Raw genomic sequence first — 22,019 nt, 5'->3', positions numbered from 1 at the left:
TTGAGCTTTGACTTAAATCAGGCCCATTATCCTATTGAGAAGCACCAAGGCTGGGTAAGAAAAAGGCAAAAGCCGGAAAGCTCTGTGTTTGCACAAAAAGCTTTTCAAAAGCCCTCTGGAAGGCTGGGCGCTCTCTCAATCTATAGACGCCGGGGGCTCCTCTCCTCTCCCACAGTCATTTCGCCCAGGGCGGGAGAGGGAATTTCTGCTTTTTGTTTCTCCCTCTGGAGGGAAAAAGAGAAATTAAGTAAATAAGTAAATAAATGAAAGCCTCGTGCATGAAAGGCATCCGTCTACCAGGAATACTCCCACTCGTGGAAATAAGCAGCCAGAAAATAAAAATGATTTTCAGAGCAGCTGATCGCAGCAGAGCAGCTGGACAGATGTGGCCGCTTAGCCAGACATTTGTATTCTCCTGTCTGCACTCACCCATGACTGTCGCATTTAGAGAAACAACTACTGAGCCCTCTTTTATGAGAAGCAGATTCCAGGCTGCTTCTCAGGGGATGATGATAAAGGAGTTGCAGCGGCACGGCAGAGCGGCACCCCTGCGGACCAGCGTCGATTCAGGACGGCTGAGGCAGGGTCCCCGGCCTGCGGGACGCTAAAGCTCTGGGCCGGCCGGCAGAGTGCCGCGCAGCTGCGTGTGGAGGCGGACGCCTGACCCGGCGGCAGCACCACGCGAATCGTGCCTGGCTGAGGCCAGCCGTGGTCGTCGGGAACACGCGGGGTCGTTGGGGCTCCCCAGGCGGAACCGGCATTGCCATTCCAGACAATTCTGTCCTGCATGTGACACCCTGGCCCCGCCACGGTGCATGGAGCCCTCCGTCCCCGGCCCGAGCCGCGCTAACATCATTCATGCAGCAGATCCTTGTTAGTCTTCTCACAGATTTGATTTTAATATTTCATAACATTATTGAATGACTTCAATATTTTAAAGCAAAATTTAGCATGATTGATATGACATGACAATGCTTTCATTGCCATGAAATTCGCAGGCAAACATTTGGAGGAGCCTTTTTGATCCGATGTTTGAGCTAACTAACCTATAACATATATGTAGTAAAACACTAACTTCTAATCAGTTTATGTAAAAAGTACATTTTATGGGCAGATTAAGTAGAGAATAGACGTTCGGTGCCACGCTGTGGGGACCCTGATTCCTAAAAGCCAGCTGTTTAGATGCCGCATTATGTACACAGGAAGCCATACCAAGTACAGGTTCGAACCTCCGGACCAGGTATGATAAGAGTATCTGTTTCAGATGCAGAGGTGCTAAGATGTCTCCAAGCAACCAAGAATCTTAACTCTCAGATTAGGAAAAACCGTGACTTCAGAGGCAGTTCCTGGTTCCAAATTCAACTCCTGATCAGACACTGCTGAGAGCCCTTGGCCCGTAGGCCGTCAGCATGTCCAGGCTGCGTCCGAGTCCCACGTACTGTGGACGTCACTCACTCACATACCGCGAGGGGTGAGTGCAGGGACCTGGAGGTATGCAAAGATACTATCAAGTGACACTCCATGGATCTAAATAAAAACAAAACACTCTAACCTGACAGCTCGGTGTCCTTCTGCCAAGTGCACGTTCCCGGCGCGAATGGGGACGGGGAGAAAATGAACCAGAGCACAGAGAAGCATATGTTAGGGATCGGAAGAAATCACGTTTCTACATCATAAACCTTTAGACTAATACCTTCTTTCAAAAGGACGTGGGAAGAACTGTCTCCACAGCCATTATCTGTGAGTGTTGCTCCTGTAGAGCACTGAGCTCATTGTGCCAAGTGCCCCGGGCCCACTGACAGCCTGGGTTTGCCATGTGACCTCCTGTTGTCCCGAAGTTCGAGAGAGGATCGGGCTTCCATAGGGCGGGCTCACCTGGGCGACACTGCTCGAGCCACAGAAGGGTGAAGAAACTTGGGGAAAAAAAACCAAACAACTGAACAGCAGGCAAAATGCTGGCCGAAGTTTATATTGCAGTTATCATGGAAAATCCCCATTCAGTCCTTAATAATGTAGCCTTGGGCATAAAACGAACTGCAGTAAACTACAGGGAGCGAGGGACATGGGAAGGAGCGGATGGGGTGCCCCAGACACTACCGGCAGCCTCGCAGGTGACGGGTGCGCACTGTCCTCCACCCCGGAGAGGAGGAGGGGCTCAGGCCGGCCAGCACTCGCGCCTGCAGAGGGGCCGTGGGGGCACTGTGTGTGTTGCTTCACGATTCGCTCGCTTGCTCTTGCAGCCCGCAGTCTGAGCCTTCCTGCAAGGGCGGGGGCAGTGGCGCAGGGAACGAGGCTGGTACGCAGGCGGCTTGGTCCGGAGAGGACCGCTGGCTCGCGCAGACATGCTGCGCGGGGGCAGCCGAGGCCATGGCCACGCCAGATGTGGTGCCAGTCCACCAGTCCACGTGGTGGGTCCTCAGGGAGCTCCGGTCCAGGAGCGAGAGGAGGCGGGAGGGAGAAGCAGAGGACGAAGGGCAGGCGTGCGCCGGGGGCCGCGGGGAGGGCGTGGCCCCCGGGCTGGGGCTCCGGGACCCGCACCCGCACACCCTGCGGCTCGGCCCAGTGGCCCGGCGCTCGGACCGTTGGACGTGTGGGGAAAATGGAAGGAGACAGTGGCGGAGGTTCTGGTAGGGGACTAGGGGGTGGAAAAGCCGCGTGAAGCCAGTTTGAGGAGGAGCCAGCAGGGCAGGACATGCAGTGGCGACCACTGAGGGTTTTGACAATAACATTTCCAGAAGGTTACATCTTTAGAGAGAAACCAGAGAAGCGGCTTCAGAAACCAGTGGACAGGCTGTGGCCTGGGAGAGTGAACTGGTACCAAGGGTGACTGATGGCCCTGGGGACCGACCTAAGGGGACAGCAGTGACAGAAACATCCCAACGGCAGGCCTCTGTAATGTGGCAATGTGGAGAGGAATTAAGAGGACGCCCCGAGCGCACGAGGTGGCCTTGGGTGATATACATGACCACGGAGGGTCAGGAAGCCAGTGGGTTCCTGGGGACAGATGTTCACTGTTAGAGATCTGAGCTGGAGTTTAGACATACTATTCCCAGGGAAAACCTCAAGCATTCCACCATCCCTTACTTCGTAGCACGTCCATAAAGGTATTTTCAAAGAGAAAAGTGGGCCAAAGGGTCTGCAACACAGAGAAGCAACAAGGGGCTAAGAGTAGCACTGCCTTGTAGCAGGGTCACTAATAAATATCGAATGCGGCTCTGAACAGTGACCCTGGCCAACGGTTGGGCTGGACATCCAGGAGATCCAGACTGAACAACAGTTTTTCTCTTCCATTTCAAAGCGCACTTTTTTCCTAGTACACATGAAAAGGGAGGACCGCAGAAGGCTGTGAAAAGGAAGACTGCGTCCAGACCTTGATGTTCCTCACAGCCAGCCACTCAGTTTAGGAGGGAAAAAATGTATCAGAGAGGTGGGTTGTTCTACTACCAAACTCGGTCTTAGAGTTTCCTTTGGTAAAAATTCACATGGGTAGACGCTGAGTTTGTAAAGAAGGAATGCGCTCGAGTTCCCCGACCCGGTATTAGGGTCAAAGACCCGAGAAGGCACAAGGAACTTGGCCAGCCTCGATGAGGCGAATTAAATGCTCTTGTACCATTCAATGCCCCAAATGCCGACATCCTCACCGACAGGAACGTGCACCAGGGGTGGACCAAAACCCGTAAGCTTTCACGGGGGCAGCCCCAGAGCCAGGAGAGGCCTGCGTCTCCGCCCCGCCCTCTCCTCTCCATTTGACATCATGACGTCGACCCCATCGATCGATGGGCCAGACCCATCCATTTATCACTTTACTTTTTTAAATCAATACCAGAATGCCGCATCAAGGCTTGCTTTTTTCCTTTCTTCCTTCCTTGTTGAAATCATATGGCACAGAAGTTTCCTGTTGGTCACACAGTTGAGACTTGCCCAGTGCGGGGGGGGGGGGCGTGGCCAGGCATTTTGCCCAAGAAAAGCTTGTACCATGTGCCCGCGCGCAGAGTTTAAAATTGAAGAAATGCAGGAAAAGGCAAGCTTCTCACTTTCACACCGTGGTTTTCTTCGGCCACTTGAAGAGCTCTGGGATGGGCGTTCTTCTCAGCTCTTCGCTGTATGTGTGTGTGTGTTCATGGCAGTTGTCAGCTCAAAGACTTCACGAAGTTGTTTGCACTTTGTTTAGTTCGTCTTGTGCCTGTTGGGCATATTTGACTCCCTACATGACACTAACTCTCCTCTAAGCATCTCTGTCCTTTAACAGTTGCGGCTCCCAGATGGGCTGGGGTGGCCAAAATGCCTCGGGCTGGGCTGAATGAGGGGACTGAGCGTGCGGGGGGGGGGACCCCGGGATCTTGGACCCCATCTCAGATCCTCAGTGGAGTGGGGGGATCAGGCGGGCCCCCACCCCCTGTGGGCATGGCCAAAAATGGGCAGTAGGCCAGGGCTCCGGGCTCTGGTCAGTCCTAGCGGCCGTTTAAAATCTCCAGTGAAGCAGCAGTGCGAGCTCTAGATCTAAAGAGCAAGGAAAGTGACCACTGGTGTGCCCAGCCGTGAAATAAAAGCCCAGGACGGCGTTTTCATCAGCCATTCACCATGGAAAGCCTCCGGGAGGCTCTCCAGTGTGTCTCTTTCAAGGAACGTACCCAGTGTCATCCGCGGATGCATCATGGTCCCCACTGGGGTGCCCTTGTCATCGTCACCTCATCGCCAGCAGCAGTGGCACCGGAACTACATCGTGAGGGCTGGGGGGGCACCGCCCCCGGAGCCCACATTGAGGGCTGAAAGCAGCGTCCAGGTGACACGGTCCACGCCCACACTCCTGGTGCCACCCATCACCACGGGCACCGCCTCAGTTTCCCCGCCTCAGCAGGGACATGCCCTGCTGGAGGTGGCGAGAGGCCACCGTGGGCGCCACCGCTCCTCTTCCGGCTGACCGGTGTGGTCAGGGTTCTGGGCGGCTTCGTGGAAGGGCTGGGACTGAAAACTGGAGAGTTGGTCTCTACGGTCCAGTGCGCCTAAGAATCGTGGGAGGCGACACAGCCAGGAATCGCCACGTCCAGAAAAGACTGCAGGCGGGAATGCTCATTGGATGACCGCAAGGGCTGACCCCTCGCCCGCGTATAAAACCCTACGTGTGAGGTCTGCAAGCGACTCATTCACCGGAAGGGCCGCCACTAACGAGCGATCTCACGGCCCAGACCGGTAGCTGTGGAGAGCCGCCTCCAGCCACAGGACTCCTCGGAAGGAACAGAATTCTAGACGTTCTGCAACCTCCACCAGAACATCAAAGGAACAGAGGCGTGTGAGTATGTCCTTTGCCTACCGTGGATGTGCCGGGCGGCGGTTTACTTGGAATTTGTCATTCGATAATCAACCCCCAGTGCCCAAGCGCTGTGTTTTAACCCTGACCACGACTGCCGACTCATGCTCCCCGCCCCGCCCCCAGAGGGCGAAGCTACCTGCACTGCTGGCACACAAGGCAGGCCCAGCACGGCCCGGCGGGATGCCCGGCTGCCACCCCAGGGCCCTGCTGCTGACCTCCCCAAACGGGCGGAGTCCCAGGTTCCTTCTAGAAAAAAACGAAGGGCCAGCCCTCCTCACTGCCCCGAACAAACGGCACTCACTCACCCCTCCCTTCAGTGAACACACCTGGGCCCCTCCTCTGTGCCACGCGTCGCTCTAAGCATTGGGGACACGGCAGGAAAGAGCAGAGAATTGGGGGTGGCGAAGAACAATAGAGGGAACCACGTACGCTGCGGTTCTTCATCGGGGACGAATGGCTGACAGAGCCCCTGCTCCCTGCTCCTTTCCCCGGAAACGGACCGACCTGAGCCGGGCAGGGGACCGGTAGAGTTTTTCTAGGGAGCCGGGATCAGGGAGGGGGCCCTTGGGGAAAATGCACGCTTTCCTCCTCCATGTGGGCGCAGGGCCTCCCTCTGGGTTCGCGTCTCCTATGTGTCTGAACTGCTTTCTTAAGAAACCAAGAAACACACGTAGAACCTGTAAGAGGTCCCACTTCTTCAGCACCTGTGCTCGCCGCCGAAGCTTCCAGAAGGCCCACGTATAAAGGGGTCATTGGAGGCTTCGCAAAGACCTGTGTTTTCCTTGGCAAATGTATTTGCAGGGTTCCGACGTCACACGGGCTTGTCCCATCGCCAGCCCTGCTCTGTCCCTGCGACACTAACGTCTCTTCCCAAGCCTACAGTCTCAACCCACGGTTCTCCCTCCCTTTCCCACCGTCCTGCTGAAGGGCGAGGGCGTGCGTTCCGAGGAGGAGCTGGACAGACTGAACGACAGCAGCAGTGAATGAGGGAACTGGGCACGCAGCCGAGAAACTCACAGTCTGACTGTTCATGAAATGTCACCTGTGCGTCACAGAACATCCCCTGGGAGGGGCCCCGCCCGGGTGCCTGTCCCCTGCGGGACTGCTGTGTTGTCCCCGGGGGAACGGTCAAGTCCCGCTCTGGACGGGAGGGGATGGGGTGTTGTGACTGCCCCCGAGGAGCAGTGGGGAAGCTGACCGTGTGGCCCCATCCACCAGGACAGGCGGCTCTGCCCCGGGTCCCAGCGGGTGGAGGGCGTTGGCCTGGGCGGCCTGGCCTGAGCCGTGGGCCTGCCTCTCCTGTGTCCGTCCGTCCGTCCGTCCGTCCGGTTCTCACCCTCCCGCTGCCTCTCCTTCTAGTTCATTTCCTTTTCCCGTCCTCTCCACGCTCCTCTTCCCAGACACGCTGTGGGGCAGAATTATATTCCTCATCATGGATTTTACTTACTGAACATAATTCTGCATCCGTGTTCTTAATTCAGAGTAAGAAAAAAGCAGGAGTCATCTCGTTCAAAACCTTTGTGCCAGGGCACACGCCCCTCCCCAGTCCCCCGACTCCGGGGTGCGCTCGGGCCCCTTGGCCGGTTTTCCTCTGAGGGTCTGTGGTCCCCCCGACAGAAGAACCCAGACCCGGACGACAAGGCTGAGATGCGCCAGGAGTGCACTCTCTGAAATGGTCATGTTCTTCCAGGCTCCTGAGCTTTCTGAATTACATTCTTAATTTATTTTGCCCCCATTGCGTCCCACTGTCACGAGGAAAGCGGGACACTGTGATGAGCCTGTGGGCTCTCCCCAGCAGGCCACGGTTACTGCAGCAACTACGTAGTAAGGGCCTGATGCGCTTCAGCACCAAATGAAAAACAGCCATCGCTTCTTTATCATCTACTCGTCTTTGTGAGTGTGTGAATGGGCCATCTCTTTGCCCTCCATGAGCACTCAAATTAAAAAAAAAAAAAAGAAGAAGAAGAAGAAAAAGAAAAAAAAGAAGTCATACCATATAAAAACCAGACTCAAGATTGCTGCGCCAGGGTCAGGAGAGGAAAATCTCTGGACGTGGTTTTACTCAAAGGAAGAAAGTTCCACCCCTTCCCCTTGCAGGGTTCACACAGCCACGCCCCCCGACCGGAGGCCCAGGCACGAGAGAGAGAATCCTTGGAAGCCAGTAATACTGTCCACGCCCGAGCCTTCTTGAAAGGCCACACGCAAGGCCCTCGCTGGGAGGCCGCTGCGATGCTTATCATTGTGTCCTTCAACTGAGGAGCAAGGACGGGGGGCTGATGAGCTCAGGACAGAGGCGGCGCTGGGCTGGGGGGGGGCCTAGTCTACAGACATGCACATTTGTGTTAGAAGTGACGCATGAAAGAAAAGCAACTCGTGCCTCAGGCCTGCGCAACGTGTCTCCCTGGCGGGGGCTCCCAGACCACTCCCGGAGGCTCCTGGCACATTCTTCTTCCTTGACCCATGACGGTCCTGTAGCTGCGTGGGGGGAAGCAACTCACACACGTGTCTTTCCCATGCCTCGTTTTCCTGGGTGTCCGGCCCCTGGTACAGCGCCTGGGTCGCCCCAGACACGCAGGGCTCGTCCCGGGACCGGGGACAGCAGCAGTGGGGACACGGGGAGCTGGAGAAGGACGCTAGGCCCGAACCCGCATGAAGACGACATCTGCTCCAGAGGAGGGCAGGGCGCGGTCCTGAGTGTGACCCGCCGGAAGGGAAGGCGCAGAGCTGGCCGTGACCGGGGTGTGTTCCGGGGACAGTGCGGGGGCCGCGTGACTTCTGCAGACGCGGGGGTCCTGACAGCCGTCGGGGATCTAGAGAGTAGTACGGTGAGGCAGGTTCTAGGTGACCTTAAATAAAAAAGATCTGCTTTTGGGGCGTGCTACCAAACTGGGACTCCCGTAGGTGTCGGCAGAGAGGACAGATACGGGGACCAGACGCAGGACCTGTAGGCGGGGGCGGGGAGCCCGAGAGAGGCACAAGGACACTGAGGTCATGTGGGAACAGTGCGGCGGAAGGGAAGAAATCGATCAACTGCTGAAGCAACAGGAAGAAAACACAAAAAGCCTTGGGGCTTGGCAGGGGCTGGATGTGGGGGGCGAAACGGGGAACGAGTCAGGAAAGGCGCCACCGCGCCCGCGGGACGACAGGGCTGAGGGAGCACGCGGGCCTGGCCTGGGCACGGGCCCTCCACGCCCCTGTAAGCCGGTGTAGTCCTGCGTGTCACACCGCGCGCCTCTGCTGCATGCTCGGCCGACGTGAGCACCGCAGCTACATTTCTGGGTGCGCTATGGACCACCCCAGGGTCTCAGGCCACTGCTCTGGGCCAGGCCCCCTGCCAGGAAGGACCACGGCATTCCCCAGGCCACCAGAGATGCTGTTAAGCTTTCCATATACAAGGACGGGGCTGGGAGGTGTTGGGGGGACTTCGTATTTTTTTTTAATGTAGTTACAGTTGCTGTGGATGGACAAGACAAGTTCAGAATAGCTGTTGGTGAAGGAAAGAATTAACCAACCAACTGAACCCTCCTGGCGGAACAGAAAGTAGCACCAGCCTTGAGGAGAAGTAGGATTTGCTTAGGGAATAAAAGGTAACAGCTTTCGGGGCATCATAGTTTGAAGTGTGCAACGTACGGACACCTTGTGTTTGTTTCCTTTCCTCCCCGACCCTTTCACAAGGACATTCTGGGCCCCGACCACTGGGACCGCGCCCTGGCCGCGCCTGCCGCGAGGAGCTCTCAGGGGCTTCCTGAACAGCCCGCCGGCGCCCAGGTCCAGGGGGATGTACCGCCTCTGCCTCGCCTAAGTTTGGTCCAGACGAGGAACAGCCCTGTTAGGGGGAGGGACTATCTCTGAGGCTCGCCATCCGTTGCAGTGAAAGGAAAGACAAGGCTCGTCTACTTTAGGTTGCAGGTCTTCACTCACATCCATTATTCCACTCACGTTAAACCATCCATGCCTCCCTCTCAGCCCAACCATCAGCCCTGAGCCTGGAGACATCCAGCCAAGACCACCTTTCCACACTGGACCGTGCCTGCCAAGGCTGCGGGAAGACCACGTCGGCGACTGTCTTCGGCCTTTTGTTAGAACTGTTTACCTGGGGCTTCAGGGCAGGCCTTGCTCTAGGGCTGGCTGTCCACTTGGAAGGCAGAAGCTGATTGTGAGAAACGCTCATTTCTCTCTCGCGCGCGCTCTCGCTCTCTCCCTCCCCTCCTCTTCTTTTTCCTGGCTTTACCTCCGCAGTGAACCCCGATCTTGCAGAGTTCAGTGTGGCTGGACAGGGGAGGGGCACTGCCATGGGAAAGACGCGGGCGTCTGTTTTGACAGCAGTGGAGGGGCGTGCGCGTGGCCTTGCTAGAACAGGCTGCCCCTTGAACGCTCGCTGATTTCAATGGGAGCGAACGTCTGTCCCCGCAGAAGTCCTGCCTGGGGCGCCCCGAGGTGGGATCCTGAGCTTCAGCTGGGAGCCGCAGCAGGGGAAAGAGTCTCTTTTAATGTAGTGATTTCTTGGAAAAATCAATGTTCTAATTTTAGCTCCAGATATACCATGAATCAAAACATGCCGTTTAGTAAAAAAACACATGTGGATGTGTCATAGTTCATTAAAAAGGCAACACACCCCCAAAGCCTCCTGCGGCAGGTGCGTGTCTTCACGGGAGGGAGCCTGCCCTAAAGTCCAAGGCAGGGAGGCCACCTCTTCTGCGGCCCAGCAATGCCCGCCTCTGCGGGCCCCAAGCTACCAGGTGATTGTTGCTAAATTACCTGGAACCATCCAGGAAGTGGAGCACGTGGGGCGTGTGCCACAATAATCTAATGCACCTGTAAGCTATGCGCAACACTAGAGCCTGTGTCTGACATTTTCCGTAATGGCCAGGCCCGTGGGGGGGGCAGGGGAGGGGCAGGAAAATTACTAATCTTGCGTGTGATTTTGGTGAGTTGCTGGAACCAGCCTGTTTGGATGTTCTTTGTAGCAAAGCCAACTGCTGCAAGTAAAATTGTTTACACTGAGGTAACGTCCCATTTGGAGGCGGCATGTTTTTCCAGTTGATCTTCTCCAATATCATAAAATTTTGCTAATTCATTTCTACTCATTTAGATTCCACTTGCACAGAAAATGAGCAAGGGTTAATGTCCGTGGAAGCCAAGACTCAGAGAACTCAGCACATAGCAAAACACACATGAAGAGGAGCGCTGGTCTTTTTCTGGACCTTCCGAGCCCCTCCAGGCCACACCCCAAGCGCCCACGTAGGAAGTGGGTGCTTGGCATCCTGGGCTCGCACTCGGGAGACGCAGGCCAGCGTGTCCGGGGGCAACCGTGACTTATGTCCTGGGGCTGGAGGAAAAGACTGTAGGCTTTCTGTTGGCTGGAATCAGGCACGTGAACCCGGGATGGTGTTCTTTTGCCACAACAACCTGCCCCGCGATACCGAGAGCGCCCTCTGCCGGCCACATGAGGGAAGCCTCCCTGTAGGACCCCACAGATCAGGAGAATGGACTGGGGGCCCTAGGTGGGTCCCCATGGGTGGGCTGCCTGGGAGGAGCCGCAGCACCCAGCCAGGGGGGTGCCCACCCTCAGCGCTCAGCCTCAGAGGGGTGGGGGCATCCACTTAGTCACCCATTTCAGTCCCCTTAATCAGTGACCTCTGAAGAGGAGAACAAATGTCTGGGAAAATGTCATTTCAGTGTATTAAAGAAAATTAAACAGGATAATGAATCTAAGTAAGACACCGTCCAAAATCTATAAGCAGTTAGCCGTGCCCCGAGGAAAGGAGGGCCTGTGTTTGGGAGGAAGGAATCCTCCGGTGCCTGTGCAGCAGTGCTTGCAGTTAACTCTTTCGCCGCAGGAAGGGGTTCGCCTCCCTGGAGCTTCTGCCTGGCTTCCCCCGCCCTTCGTCTGGGAAGCTGCGTGTTAACAGACCGGCATGTTCACTTCATCTTGCCCCCGCCCCCGCCCTCCCATTCAGGCATTCCCCCGGCATATGGAGGAAAATGCTGACCCAGTTACTCTTGAGTTCCAGCCAGCATCTTCAACTCCAAGGTGTCTCAACAGCAGCAAAGCCACTGGAAAAACCAATCACATTACAGGGTCCCTTTGCAGATTCATCCGATTGCTCGCCCAGCCTGTCGCCACGGAGGGATGGGCCGCCGGGCGGTGTGGCCAGGCCGTGCCACTCACCAGCCCCCACCACCAGTCGACTGCATCCTGCCCCTTGGACCCCAGCAGAAGGCCACCCCGGGCCCCCTCCATATGTGCCGGCACATGAACGACGGAGCGAACCCACGGACTTCCTGCATCGGCGGCAGGCATTCCACAGCGTGCCCGTCAGACGACCAAGGCAGGTGCTAGGTCAAGTCCACCTTATTTTTAATGGAGACAGACGGAAGCTCCATCCCAGCAGCATATACTTCTTCCATTAACACCCGCTGGCTCGCCTAGCCTGTGCACGCCCACCTGCATACGCAAGCACACACGCACAGATGTGCACACCTGTGCACATGACGCATGCAGACACAACTTCAGAATACTTTGAAATTCATGACTTCATTTCAGGCTTCCTCAAAATAATACAAGGTGACTTGGGGCGACCACTCCTCCCCACAGCTCCTGATTTCAGGGGTGCCGCGTTCTGATACAGGAGCGGGCCCGCGCCTGCATCCTGCCTCAGGTGTGTTCAGACTTTGTCCCATGTTCTTGTCATTGGCACACGGCAGAGCAGCCGCTACGAGTCCTCGTTCTGGGCACCGGAGGGGGACTCAGCCTCCCGAAGCACTCTGCCCTAACTGGCGAGGACCGTGCGTGTTCCCTGTCTTCCGATGTGATTCAGGGGACCGCCCTCTTTCACTTAGCTCGGTTTTCGTGAGTGATTTTTCTGTGACACCAAGCAAGCCTCACAGTGACCGCCTCGTGGCCGCGGACCATAGTTTACGAGCCGTTTCCCTATCGCTAGGCATCCTGCGGCTTCTCCGCTTCACTCCTTTATAGCTGGAATAAATGTGTTTATTATATAAGCTATTAATTTAAAGCGGCACGCAGAGACGGTCTCCATCACTAGTCTAAAAGTGCAGGGTTTATCTGTTTACAACTCACACTTGATTATGAAATTTAATTTGAAGGAAATTAAGACATTTACATTCCAAGCGGCTCCCCGCCACCCAGCACTCCCTGGGCCAGGGAGGCACAGCCGTGAATGGCCATTTTCACCTCTAAACAGCACAGTCCAGTGAATTCCAAAACACAATTTTCATACGAAAATAAGCTTCATGGGCTCCTGCTGCCTTAGAGCCATGAGATTAACTTCAGGATGGGGCACAGGCCGAGGCTGGCGAAGCCGGGCCAGTTTCGGCCAGGGTCCGGCACCGCAGGCAGCCGGCCCTGCGTCCGCACTCCTGGCCCAGTGTGGTCCCGGGACCCACCCGGAGGGGCTCTGCGCATCCTGCACCCCACCCAGGACTGTGTGCTGAAGGGCCAGGGAACTGCCCGCTGTCAGATGCTTTTGGAAATTCGTCGTGGCTCGTGGCAGGTTATGCCTTTCCCAGGACGGGGATGGGGGTGTCACGCATGGGATTTATGTGTCTCAGCCTCTCAGTCAGTGACTTGAGAAGAACAGGATGTCGCCTAGGACATGGCTGTGCGGGTCGCGGGGAAGGTGAAAGGGGGATGAAGTGGAGGATGCGGCATCAGGTTGGGACACAGAGCATGTGGCCTGAATGACGTCACCTGGAACATGCGTGCACTCGTCGGCATGAACATGTGGGCCACACGTTTCCACGTGTCTCATGGACTCTCACCTACAAAATGCCCCATTTTCTTTCATGACGAAATCACTTTCTTATTGGGAAGGAAGTGCCTGCCTTCACATGAAAGGAACTCTTAATGGCCAGCAAAATCCTATCGTAAGGCTTTAGAAAAAGGTCATCCAGCTGCCAGAAGGGACTCAACCTTCTCTGAAGTCCGAGCAAGTCACCCGCAAAAACTCCATGGTGTCTTCCCTACCCGTGCAGGTGGGACAACTCGGTCGCTCTCCCTTAAAGATTCAGTGACAACCAACTGAACTCATCAAAATTCCTATTTATCACCGCCATTTTTACTTACAAGGAAATGATTTTTATATAATTAGCAGCTCCCCGTAAAACAGAGAAGAGCTGAGGAATTTTTTTTTATTATTATTACGTTGCCACTGGCAATTAATTTTTCTGATTTGTTTTATTAGTTTGATGGTTGGCTCCAAGACTCAGAATATCTTTCACACCGGCAGACGGATGTAAGAAAATTATTTCGGTGCAGTTCCTGGCAAAGCGTGATGATGAATAGCATTGTAGAACAAACTTATTCAGACACACATTTTTCAGCAGTGGCAGGGAAAAGGCTGAAAAATTACTAGTAAATTGCTTTTTGTAAAAATGCTCTCCCTTTCCAATTTCCCCGCGCATGACAGTCTTCGGCAGAAAGGCGCCACATACGTGCTGACACACGCGGACAACAAAGGCAGGAAAGGGTGCGGAGGAGTGAGAGCGCGCGGGGGTCAGGGTGCCATTCTCTCGTCACACGCCCTCCGTCTCCCACTCTCCCCGCCACGCCGGGTCTTTTGTGCGCATCTTTGTAACCTGTGGGGGTAAGTGTCTCTGAAAGACAGCTATTATCCGTCCTCAGCAGGCATGCTCTGTCCTACCCACTACTCATAACCCAGTCCTCCCAGAACGCAGCGGCATGTGGCTACAGCTCCGGTCTGCGCCTTTTTGTTTCTCTACGTGACTGCTCAGTTTGTTTTTAAGTTGCACATTGCAAAGGTCTCACGTACCCTCAGCACCTAGCGATGCATCAAAGACCAAAGAAGCCTGTCCCCTGACTTCCGCCGACAGACCCCCCCACCGCCCCCCAACCAGGTGACTGTCCCGGAGTCACCGTTTTGCCAGCAGACACACAGAGGCTTCCATGGGCTGAGGGTGCGCCTGCTGCCGGCTCCGCACAGGCGGGGGCTTTTCCAGACGGGGCTGCAGATCCGGCACCTTCTGGATGCCCCTGCCCCCCGCCCCCCCGGGAGGTGGGGACCTGCCAGTGGTTCCTGGTGTTTCACTGCTTTCTCCCGAGCCTTACCGTTCACATCACACACTGGCCACCCAAGGGTGAAAGGTCTAATGTGGAGGTGCTCAGCAGGGGGGTGGCTGTGCCCCTAGGGTCACGTGGCAGTGTCGGGAGACACTTCTAGCTGTCACACCGGGGACGGGGGACCACTTGGACCAAGAAGGCAGAAGCCAGGATGCTGCGACATGCTCCCCACTGCCCAGAGTGTTACCCGGCCTGAGGGGCCAGGCGTGCCCAGGCCGAGAAGCAAGGTCTAGTCTAAACCAGACTCCGCAGAGACGACTCTGACACCCTCTAAGGCGATGGGCAGCTCACTGTGCTCGGCGACGTTCCCGCTAAGCCTTTTGCACAACAGCACTGCTGAGGGCCGGCTGCGTGCCGGCGCCCTGCTGGCCTGAGGGCCCAGGTGAATGTGCCGGCACCCCCAGCCTGCGGGAGGGCCATTCGGAGGCGCGCTCTGGGGCGTGGGCTCTCGGCCTCTCCCCGCTTCCCCTTGGCTGAACCGCCATACCTGTTGGCCTGCAAGCCTGTCTCAGAAGCCGCTAAGCATGTGGGGACGTGTCCTGCCTCTCTGTTTGGTGGACTGGTGGACGGGGGGGCCCAGGCAGCCCAGGGCCCCGCCCCTGCCTCTTTGTCTTACTTGCTGCGCGGCAGTGAACAGGCGACCTGACCTCTCCGGGCCGGCTTCCTCCTGGGTACGGGTCTCGTGGCACCGAAGGTGACAGGGGACGTCCTCACGTGCCCGAGCCCCTGGCGGTCCACACACCCTCCTGGAGCGGCCGCCCCAGGCGTCCCCGTTCTGGCGGCATTTCCAGATGTGCGCTGAGACGTCCGGGGGCCGCCCTGCAGGCCTGCGGCCCAGGCCTGGCCTCATCCCCTCGCCTCTCTGGGCGCCATGCACTGACGCCAGGGTCTCGCACACGCCAGGGGTCTCCCGTCTTCTTCTGGGACACGCAGGGCGGAAAAGCGAACGCTCACTCAACAACTATACACTTTCTCTATTTCTCGCTTTGAGTCCAACCCCCAAGGAAATTCTTCCATCGGCCATAAAGAGCTGGGAACCTGCCCCGCAGAGGGACGGCCTTTACCCCGCTGCCGGCCCCGAGAGGAGTCCTTGGCCACCTGCATCTTTCTAGTTGCCTTTAATAACGCCGCCCAAGATGAATCTGCCTGATGAACACACACAAAGCCCCATGATTTTATTTTCTTGCAGGATTTACATACTGAAACCACCACCATTGTTTCCGTATTCAGGGGTTGTGGTCAAAACACAACACCTGATTCCAAAGTGAATCATTTCTTTAAAAAGTACTTTCAAATACCTCTCTTGAGGGAATCAAAGAGAAGAGTTGTTAGCTCTGCCTTTGGGAACGCAGGGAAACCTGTGTTCCTGTTACAGTCGCCATTGACCCGCTGGACATAAGCCGCCCCTCAACAAGCCACCCCGCGTGGCTTCCCCGTCTAGTGCGTGGCCTGCTGTCCCGCGGCAGCCAGCGCGTCTGACCCAGACAGACGTCTTCAGTTCCTCTCCTAGGGCTCTCCGCCTTTACCTGACCGGGAGCTCGACTCTCCAAGAACTCGTTAAGAGAAAACAGCAGTTCTCTTGCATTCCCGTAATAGGTTAATCACGTCATCCTCAAAAAATAGTAAAAACCCAAACCAGATAAATCGCACTCAGAAAACCACCTGCCTGGGGAGCGGAGACGTGCGTGAAATGATCATTTGCAAGCCGAGGCGGCCGCATCGCCGGGTTCCTTGATGAATGTAGTAAAACAGGTTTGTCTAAGGGGGAAACGTGCATGGCGATCAAAAGAAAAACTAGGGTATCCCACATGGACAAGGAAGCACGCTTTCATGTCTGAGCAGCACTTCCAGCCGTGCCCGCCGGCGACGCTCTGCCTGTCCGATCTTCCCTCACGTACAGGAGGCCTCGCCTGTTGAACAGTAATTAGGAAGCAGGCAGGCACCCCTGGGGCTCCAGGGTGCGGGGGCCGCCGGGCTGGCGCGTGCGTGTCTGTGCCCTGATGCCTCTGTTGATGTTTCCAAATGCAGGAACCATGGTCAGTAAGGACGCCGGCCAATGCGTGCTCACGACGTCAGAGAGCGACGTGGAACCCGCCGCCTGCCTGGCCCTCGAGATGAAATACGCCCTGGACCCCAACCGGCAGATCAAGAAGCGGAACAAAGCCCTGCAGGTCCGGTTTAAGGACATCTGCGAGGCGCAGAGCGAGCAGCGGGATGCGCAGCTGCCCGTGGGGCCCGGGGCCGAGAAGCGGGAGGCCAGGCCCCCGTCCCACCGTGCGGCCTACCGCAAGTACATGACGGTGCCCGCGCGGAGGTCCATCCCCAACGTCACCAAGAGCACAGGCGTGCAGACCTCGCCAGACCTGAAGAAGTGTTACCAGACTTTCCCTCTGGACCGCAAAAAGGGGACCGCCCGGAGCGTCCCCGCCGCCGCGGAGGCCTTTAAGAGTCAGAACAACGGGTTTGTCGTAGATGCGAAAGAGAAGAGCGAGGAAGGGCCCGGGGAGGAGGCCCGGCCGTGGGCTGCGGGCCGGGTGCAGACGACGGCGGCGCTGGTGTTCCGCTCCCACGAACACGTGAACGCCCCGGAGCGGCCCGCCGGGGCCAACTGCGCTGAGCCCTGCAGAAACCCCGGCGCGCACAGCTGCCCGGAAGCGCTGCCCCAAAACGCCGCCCGGCCCCCTCACCGCGAGCCCGACCACCCGCTGCACGGGGCAGTGAGGCAGGGCAGGGCCTCCCCAGACACGGAGGAAGCCGCTCCCGCGGCCCACGGCAGGGTGTTTAAGACGGAGGTGGCCACCGTGTACGCACCTGCTGCTGGCACCAAGGCCCCCGAGCCTGCCTTGTCGAACTCTGCCACTGGGAGCGAGGGGTCCCTGGGCCCCGCGGCCGCCGAGGAGCGGAGCAGGGCCGCCCATCCCAATGGGCTCCAGGCGCCCCCGACGCAGTGCCTGTCCCCCGCACGTAGTGACCAGCCCCCGCAGACTGAGGCCCCCGCGGGGCCAGAGCACCAGCCTTGTCCGACAGCGGTCGCTATGGGTGAGGAATGCCAACAAATCGTGCCTCGTACGGAAGTGGTGGACCTCAAAGCACAGCTTCAGGTGATGGAGAACTTGATCAGCTCCAGCCAAGAAACCATCAAAGTGCTCTTGGGGGTCATCCAGGAGTTGGAGAAAGGAGAGGCCCACCGGGAAGGGTATGTATGCCCCCTCGTCTCCGATGACGCTCTGCGGGCTCATCTCCCTGGGTCCGTCTGTAGTGCCCCAGCCCAGGCCTGTCATGAGACTAGAGCCTCCCTTTCCGTGCGCAGACTGAGCGCAGAGCCAGCCCTGAGAGTCTCAGGGGGCTCCCTGATGCCAGACCCCACCCGCCACAGGAGGGCCTTCGAGATGACTTGCAGGTCAGCCCTCGGCTGCCTAGCCTGGGATTCAAACCACACCTGTAGTTTGAATGAGGTGATGGCACTTTTATTTTCATGTCTGAGGACTAAAGGTATAGGACAGGGGTGTCCAACCGGTGGCGCGCAGGCCACAGGCGGGCCGGGTGACAATGAATATGGCCTAATGCAAAATCATAAATTCACTTAAAACATTGAGTTTTTTTGTGATTACGTGTCACAATGTATTTACTGTGTGGCCCAAGACAACCCTTCTTCTGTGTGGCCCAGAGACACCAAAAGGTTGGACAGCCCTGGTTAAGATACTGATGAAGTATAAGAACTATGCCGGTCCAAAACAGCTCATCTCCATGAGAAGCGGTGGCCTCTTGGGAACCCTCCTACAGGGGAGGGAAGAAGGAATGCCCATGGCATTTTGAAAAGCCAACGCTGACTCACTCACAGCCCGTAATTGGTACAGCGCCGGGTCTCGGGGCTGTGTGGGTTTCCGACAGTAAACGGTGTGTTTTCCTGTCCTGACCTGGGACCTATGGAAGGCAGCCCGTCCCCAGACCAGCCCTCTGCCCCTGCGATCGGAGGCGGCGGGTGGGGGCGCGGGGAGCGTCTCCCCACGGGCTGCCCTGTGTGTCCGCCTGGGCTGTAGAGGAGAATCACCCAGCTCACCACAGCCACAGTCTAGCCCCGGGAACAGAAGGCTGAACTTTCTTTCCTATGGTTTTGAACGTGACGTTGTGCAGCAGCAAATGGGGAAACGAATGACTTAAAGCTAGGATGTGGCGGTCGGTCTTCAGCCCCTTGGCCGGGCAGGCTCCTGCGCGTCGCCTGTCACCAGCGGCCCGCCCCGCTCTGCCGGGTTCCAAGCCTCCGAAACAGCCCCCAGGGCTCGCCAGCCTCTGTCAGCGCAGCCAGGCCTTCCCGTCCCCATCCCATGGCGCAACTGTCCAGGTCCCTGCAGCCCATGGGCTGGATGGCGCGTGGGGGCCAGCGCCCTGCTGCCTGCTTTGATCAGCACACTACCCCATGGGCCCCAAGCCCCGGTGGAGAGAGCCGGTGGCCGGCCAGGAAACGCACCGTGAGGGCAGCAGAGCCCCAGGCCCAGCACCCCCGCGGCGGCTGTGGGTGGAGCGCAGCCCCGGGGGCGGGGGGCAGCCGGGGCACCGCACGGAGCAGGTGAGGCCAACCCCGGCCCCCCGCGGCATGGCGCCAGGCGCAGGCTCTGCCCTCGCTTCTGGCGTTGCCGGCTCAGTGCAGGTGGCCCAGCTACGAAAGGAGTTAATTCTAGTGCTTTGCAGTCCACAGTCCCAAGCAAAACGAGTTTCTAGCCAGTCACCGCCTGACAGGACCTTAACAGTAACCTGACCTTAAGGAATGTTTTGACGTCTCCATTTCCATCCCATTTCAGTCATTCAGACGGGCACGTATGTAACCCAAAGCTAATCCTAAAGGGGCGGGCGCGGGGGCTCCACAGGGTCTTGATCAGTTCACCACATTCCCGCGCAAAAATTACAAGCCAAGACAGGGCCCTGGTCACTCTGTCGCTGGTAGTGACTCACATCGGACAGCAAGACAGAGAAGCAACATGACCAGCGGTGACATAGAATCCACCTCACTGTATAAAGCCAAATGCATACAGTGCCATGCACACGTGCATTTCTACGTGCCCAGATAAGTCTTGCAAAGACAGCCCACGCGTGAACTCCCCCGCGAAGGGAGAACCCAGCCTGTGTATGCAGGCTGCTTCTCACATGCAGACAACAAGTGTGGAGGTTCGTTTTTGCAGGCGCCTCTGGGGCTGGGTCAGTCCAGGGAGCGGTTCTGAGATCAGCAAGACGCGTCCAGGTGGGAGTCCGGGCTCCACGGACTGGGCCGAGGGCGGCCCCTCTGCGCACCTCATTTGTTCACCTGTACGTCGGAGGTCATCACCGTCCTGCAGCCGGGGCGGGGGGCGGGTGATGCGGGGTGGCCTTCTGATGTGTTTAGTCCGACGCCAGGCACCAGGCGCCGCTGAAGAGACCCGCGTTGGCTGCGTGTTTGGCCTTTGAAGTTTGAACTCACACGCATTGCAGGGGAGAACTCATTTCCTCCGTCGTCCTGGACACATGTCGAGTGTCCAGAAGCCACTGGCTATAGGCCATCTCCATCACCACAAAAAGACCTGTGCCCTGCCGCGCCCAGACAAGGCAGCACACCTGGCTCCCGAGCACCTGAGGGCCAGGCGCCACAGCTCAAGGCAAGGGACGACTTCACCTTCAAATCACTCCTGAGTTCAGGGGAGGCCTGCACAGGACAGGCTCAGGGCAGAACGGCAGGTCCGGAGCCCTCTGGACTCAGATGATGACAAAGCAGCTCCAGGCCCCCCTTGAAGGTGACGCCTCTCGCTTAATGCCCAGGGCCATTAATTCGACCAAAATTCCTATTCCACTACGCTGATCCAAGCCAGAGCATGGGAGACACCAGACTCAGAGGCAAGCGCCGCCTCTGTCCCTGTCCTGTGTCTGGGTCCCGCAGAGGCTCAGGGTGGGGGCACAGGTGTGCTGCTGCATTTCTAACTGCTGGCTCCGGGGGTGGGGGAGGAGCATTTCCGTATTTCCTTGGTGTGATCACTCCCACTGTGTCCAGTTTCGACCAGCCCGCAAAGCCGCCTACTTAACCTTTGGCTTCCCTGAGCACGGCAGCTGAGGGCACGCTGTGAGGCTGTCGCCTGAGGAGGAGGGACCCCACAGTTGTCCGAGGCGCACACTCTGGGCTGGGAGGTCGGTGCTTTTGTGGCCTCTCAGGGTGAAAAACAAGACACACACTTTGCTTTATGGAGATTATTAGAGTCATTACATAACATGAAGCAATTTGCGGCCAAGTTAAAATACCAACGGAGTTTTCCTTGGAAAACGTTCTAGAGTTTGAGAAGAGTAAGACTGCTCCGAAGCCAGGTAAAATCAATTCCCGCACCCCGACTTAGCACAGAGGCGCCAGCTTTGTACAGAATTTCACCTCATTAGGAGCAGCCCAGGGAAGCGGGCACCTGGTGTGCACGGCGGAGCCCGTGGCTTTGAATCAAGTGACAAATGCTGCCCCAGATCCACATCGCACAGCAGGCTCGGGCCAGGCCTGGGGGGGGGCGGTGCTCTCTGAACTCGGCTGGTGGCTGGGGGCCAGCTTCGTGTCTTGAAGCACAGCGCTTTGCTTTCCACACCCGGGTTTGTCGGCACAGCCTCCCGACCGGGTCCGTGCAGACTAAGCGCGTCACGAAGGGGGCCAGGCAGGCTCTCTGCAGCAGCTGTCCCTCTGCACAGGGATTTCCGGGTCACCAACCACGGCCACTTTCAGGAGCGTCCGAGTTACTTTGCACAGGAGATTTCTTCAGCAACCTCGCTTCCTTGTGCAGAGATCCGAAAGGCCTCAGCAGGGACAGCGTTGATCTTAGGGAAGCCGCTTAATCTCGGACAGCTTCAGTTTCATCTCCCATCACCCAGGACGGGAGAGGCGGAAAGGTGACATCGACGCAGCGCCTGGCAGTAATGGGTGTGCAGTGGGCACCGAGTAAAGGGCAGAGCCCAAGGAGCATTTCGGGAGGGTGCGTTCCGTTAGGCGGTGCCCGTGGATAGGTTTTCAGAGTCATGCCTTTCCGTTCCCCGTGAGATGTCTGGGCAATGCACGAAAATCGCTGGCTTTTCAGTCACTCCGCCAGCGTGAGTGCCAGAACTATCCTGCTGGGTTCACAGCTCCCGGAATTACCCTCGTTTCGCCCCAGGAAGCTCAGGGTCACACAGGCCACCAAAGCCAGCCGCTAGGGTAATCGTTAAAGGCTACAAACCAGGCAAGCAGGGCACTGGGTTTAAAACCTTGGCTAATGCTTGTAGCTGCCGTATGCCCCTAAGCAGTGACATGTGGCTGGGCAGGGGACCCCGAGGCCCATGGTGACATGTACAGCTACTGTGACGTGGCACTTCGGCGGGAGATGGTCTTCACTTCTAAGGCTCTGCACCCTGCGCGTTCGCTGTGGTGATGGGCTCGTTGCCTGGTGACACCCTAACGCCACCCTGCTCTCCCCAGAAGACCTGGCACCAGTCCAAGAGGCTATATGCGAGCTCGTGGGCGTGAAGGGGGATCTGCCACCGCCCGAGTGAAGGAAGTCTGTTCACCGCTCGGGGAATAAGGCCGCGGAGGGGCCCGGGCGGAGGGGCCCGGGCTCAGCGCGGCATTGGCAGCTC

General features: G+C 57.5%; 2 protein-coding genes across 2 annotated transcripts in view; one reads left to right on the top strand and one right to left on the bottom strand.

Moving 5' to 3' along the window:
- Nucleotides 1–22,019, bottom strand: part of DOCK1 (dedicator of cytokinesis 1) — a 383,329-nt gene that overhangs the window by 175,913 nt on the left and 185,397 nt on the right. The gene's annotated exons all lie outside the window — the stretch shown is intronic.
- The window catches only part of INSYN2A (inhibitory synaptic factor 2A), a 28,699-nt gene continuing 23,106 nt past the window's right edge, over nucleotides 16,427–22,019 (top strand). The window contains exon 1 of the mRNA XM_054581688.1: nucleotides 16,427–17,610. Within this exon, the coding sequence (XP_054437663.1) occupies nucleotides 16,427–17,610 (1,184 nt within the window). The remainder of the gene's footprint in view (nucleotides 17,611–22,019) is intronic.

The sequence above is a fragment of the Pteronotus mesoamericanus genome, unplaced genomic scaffold, assembly GCF_021234165.1.
Source record: "Pteronotus mesoamericanus isolate MK-2021 breed Mesoamerican mustached bat unplaced genomic scaffold, CSHL_Meso_final contig_657, whole genome shotgun sequence".
Taxonomy (NCBI): Eukaryota; Metazoa; Chordata; class Mammalia; order Chiroptera; family Mormoopidae; genus Pteronotus; species Pteronotus mesoamericanus.
This window is presented reverse-complemented; position numbering and strand designations above follow the sequence as displayed.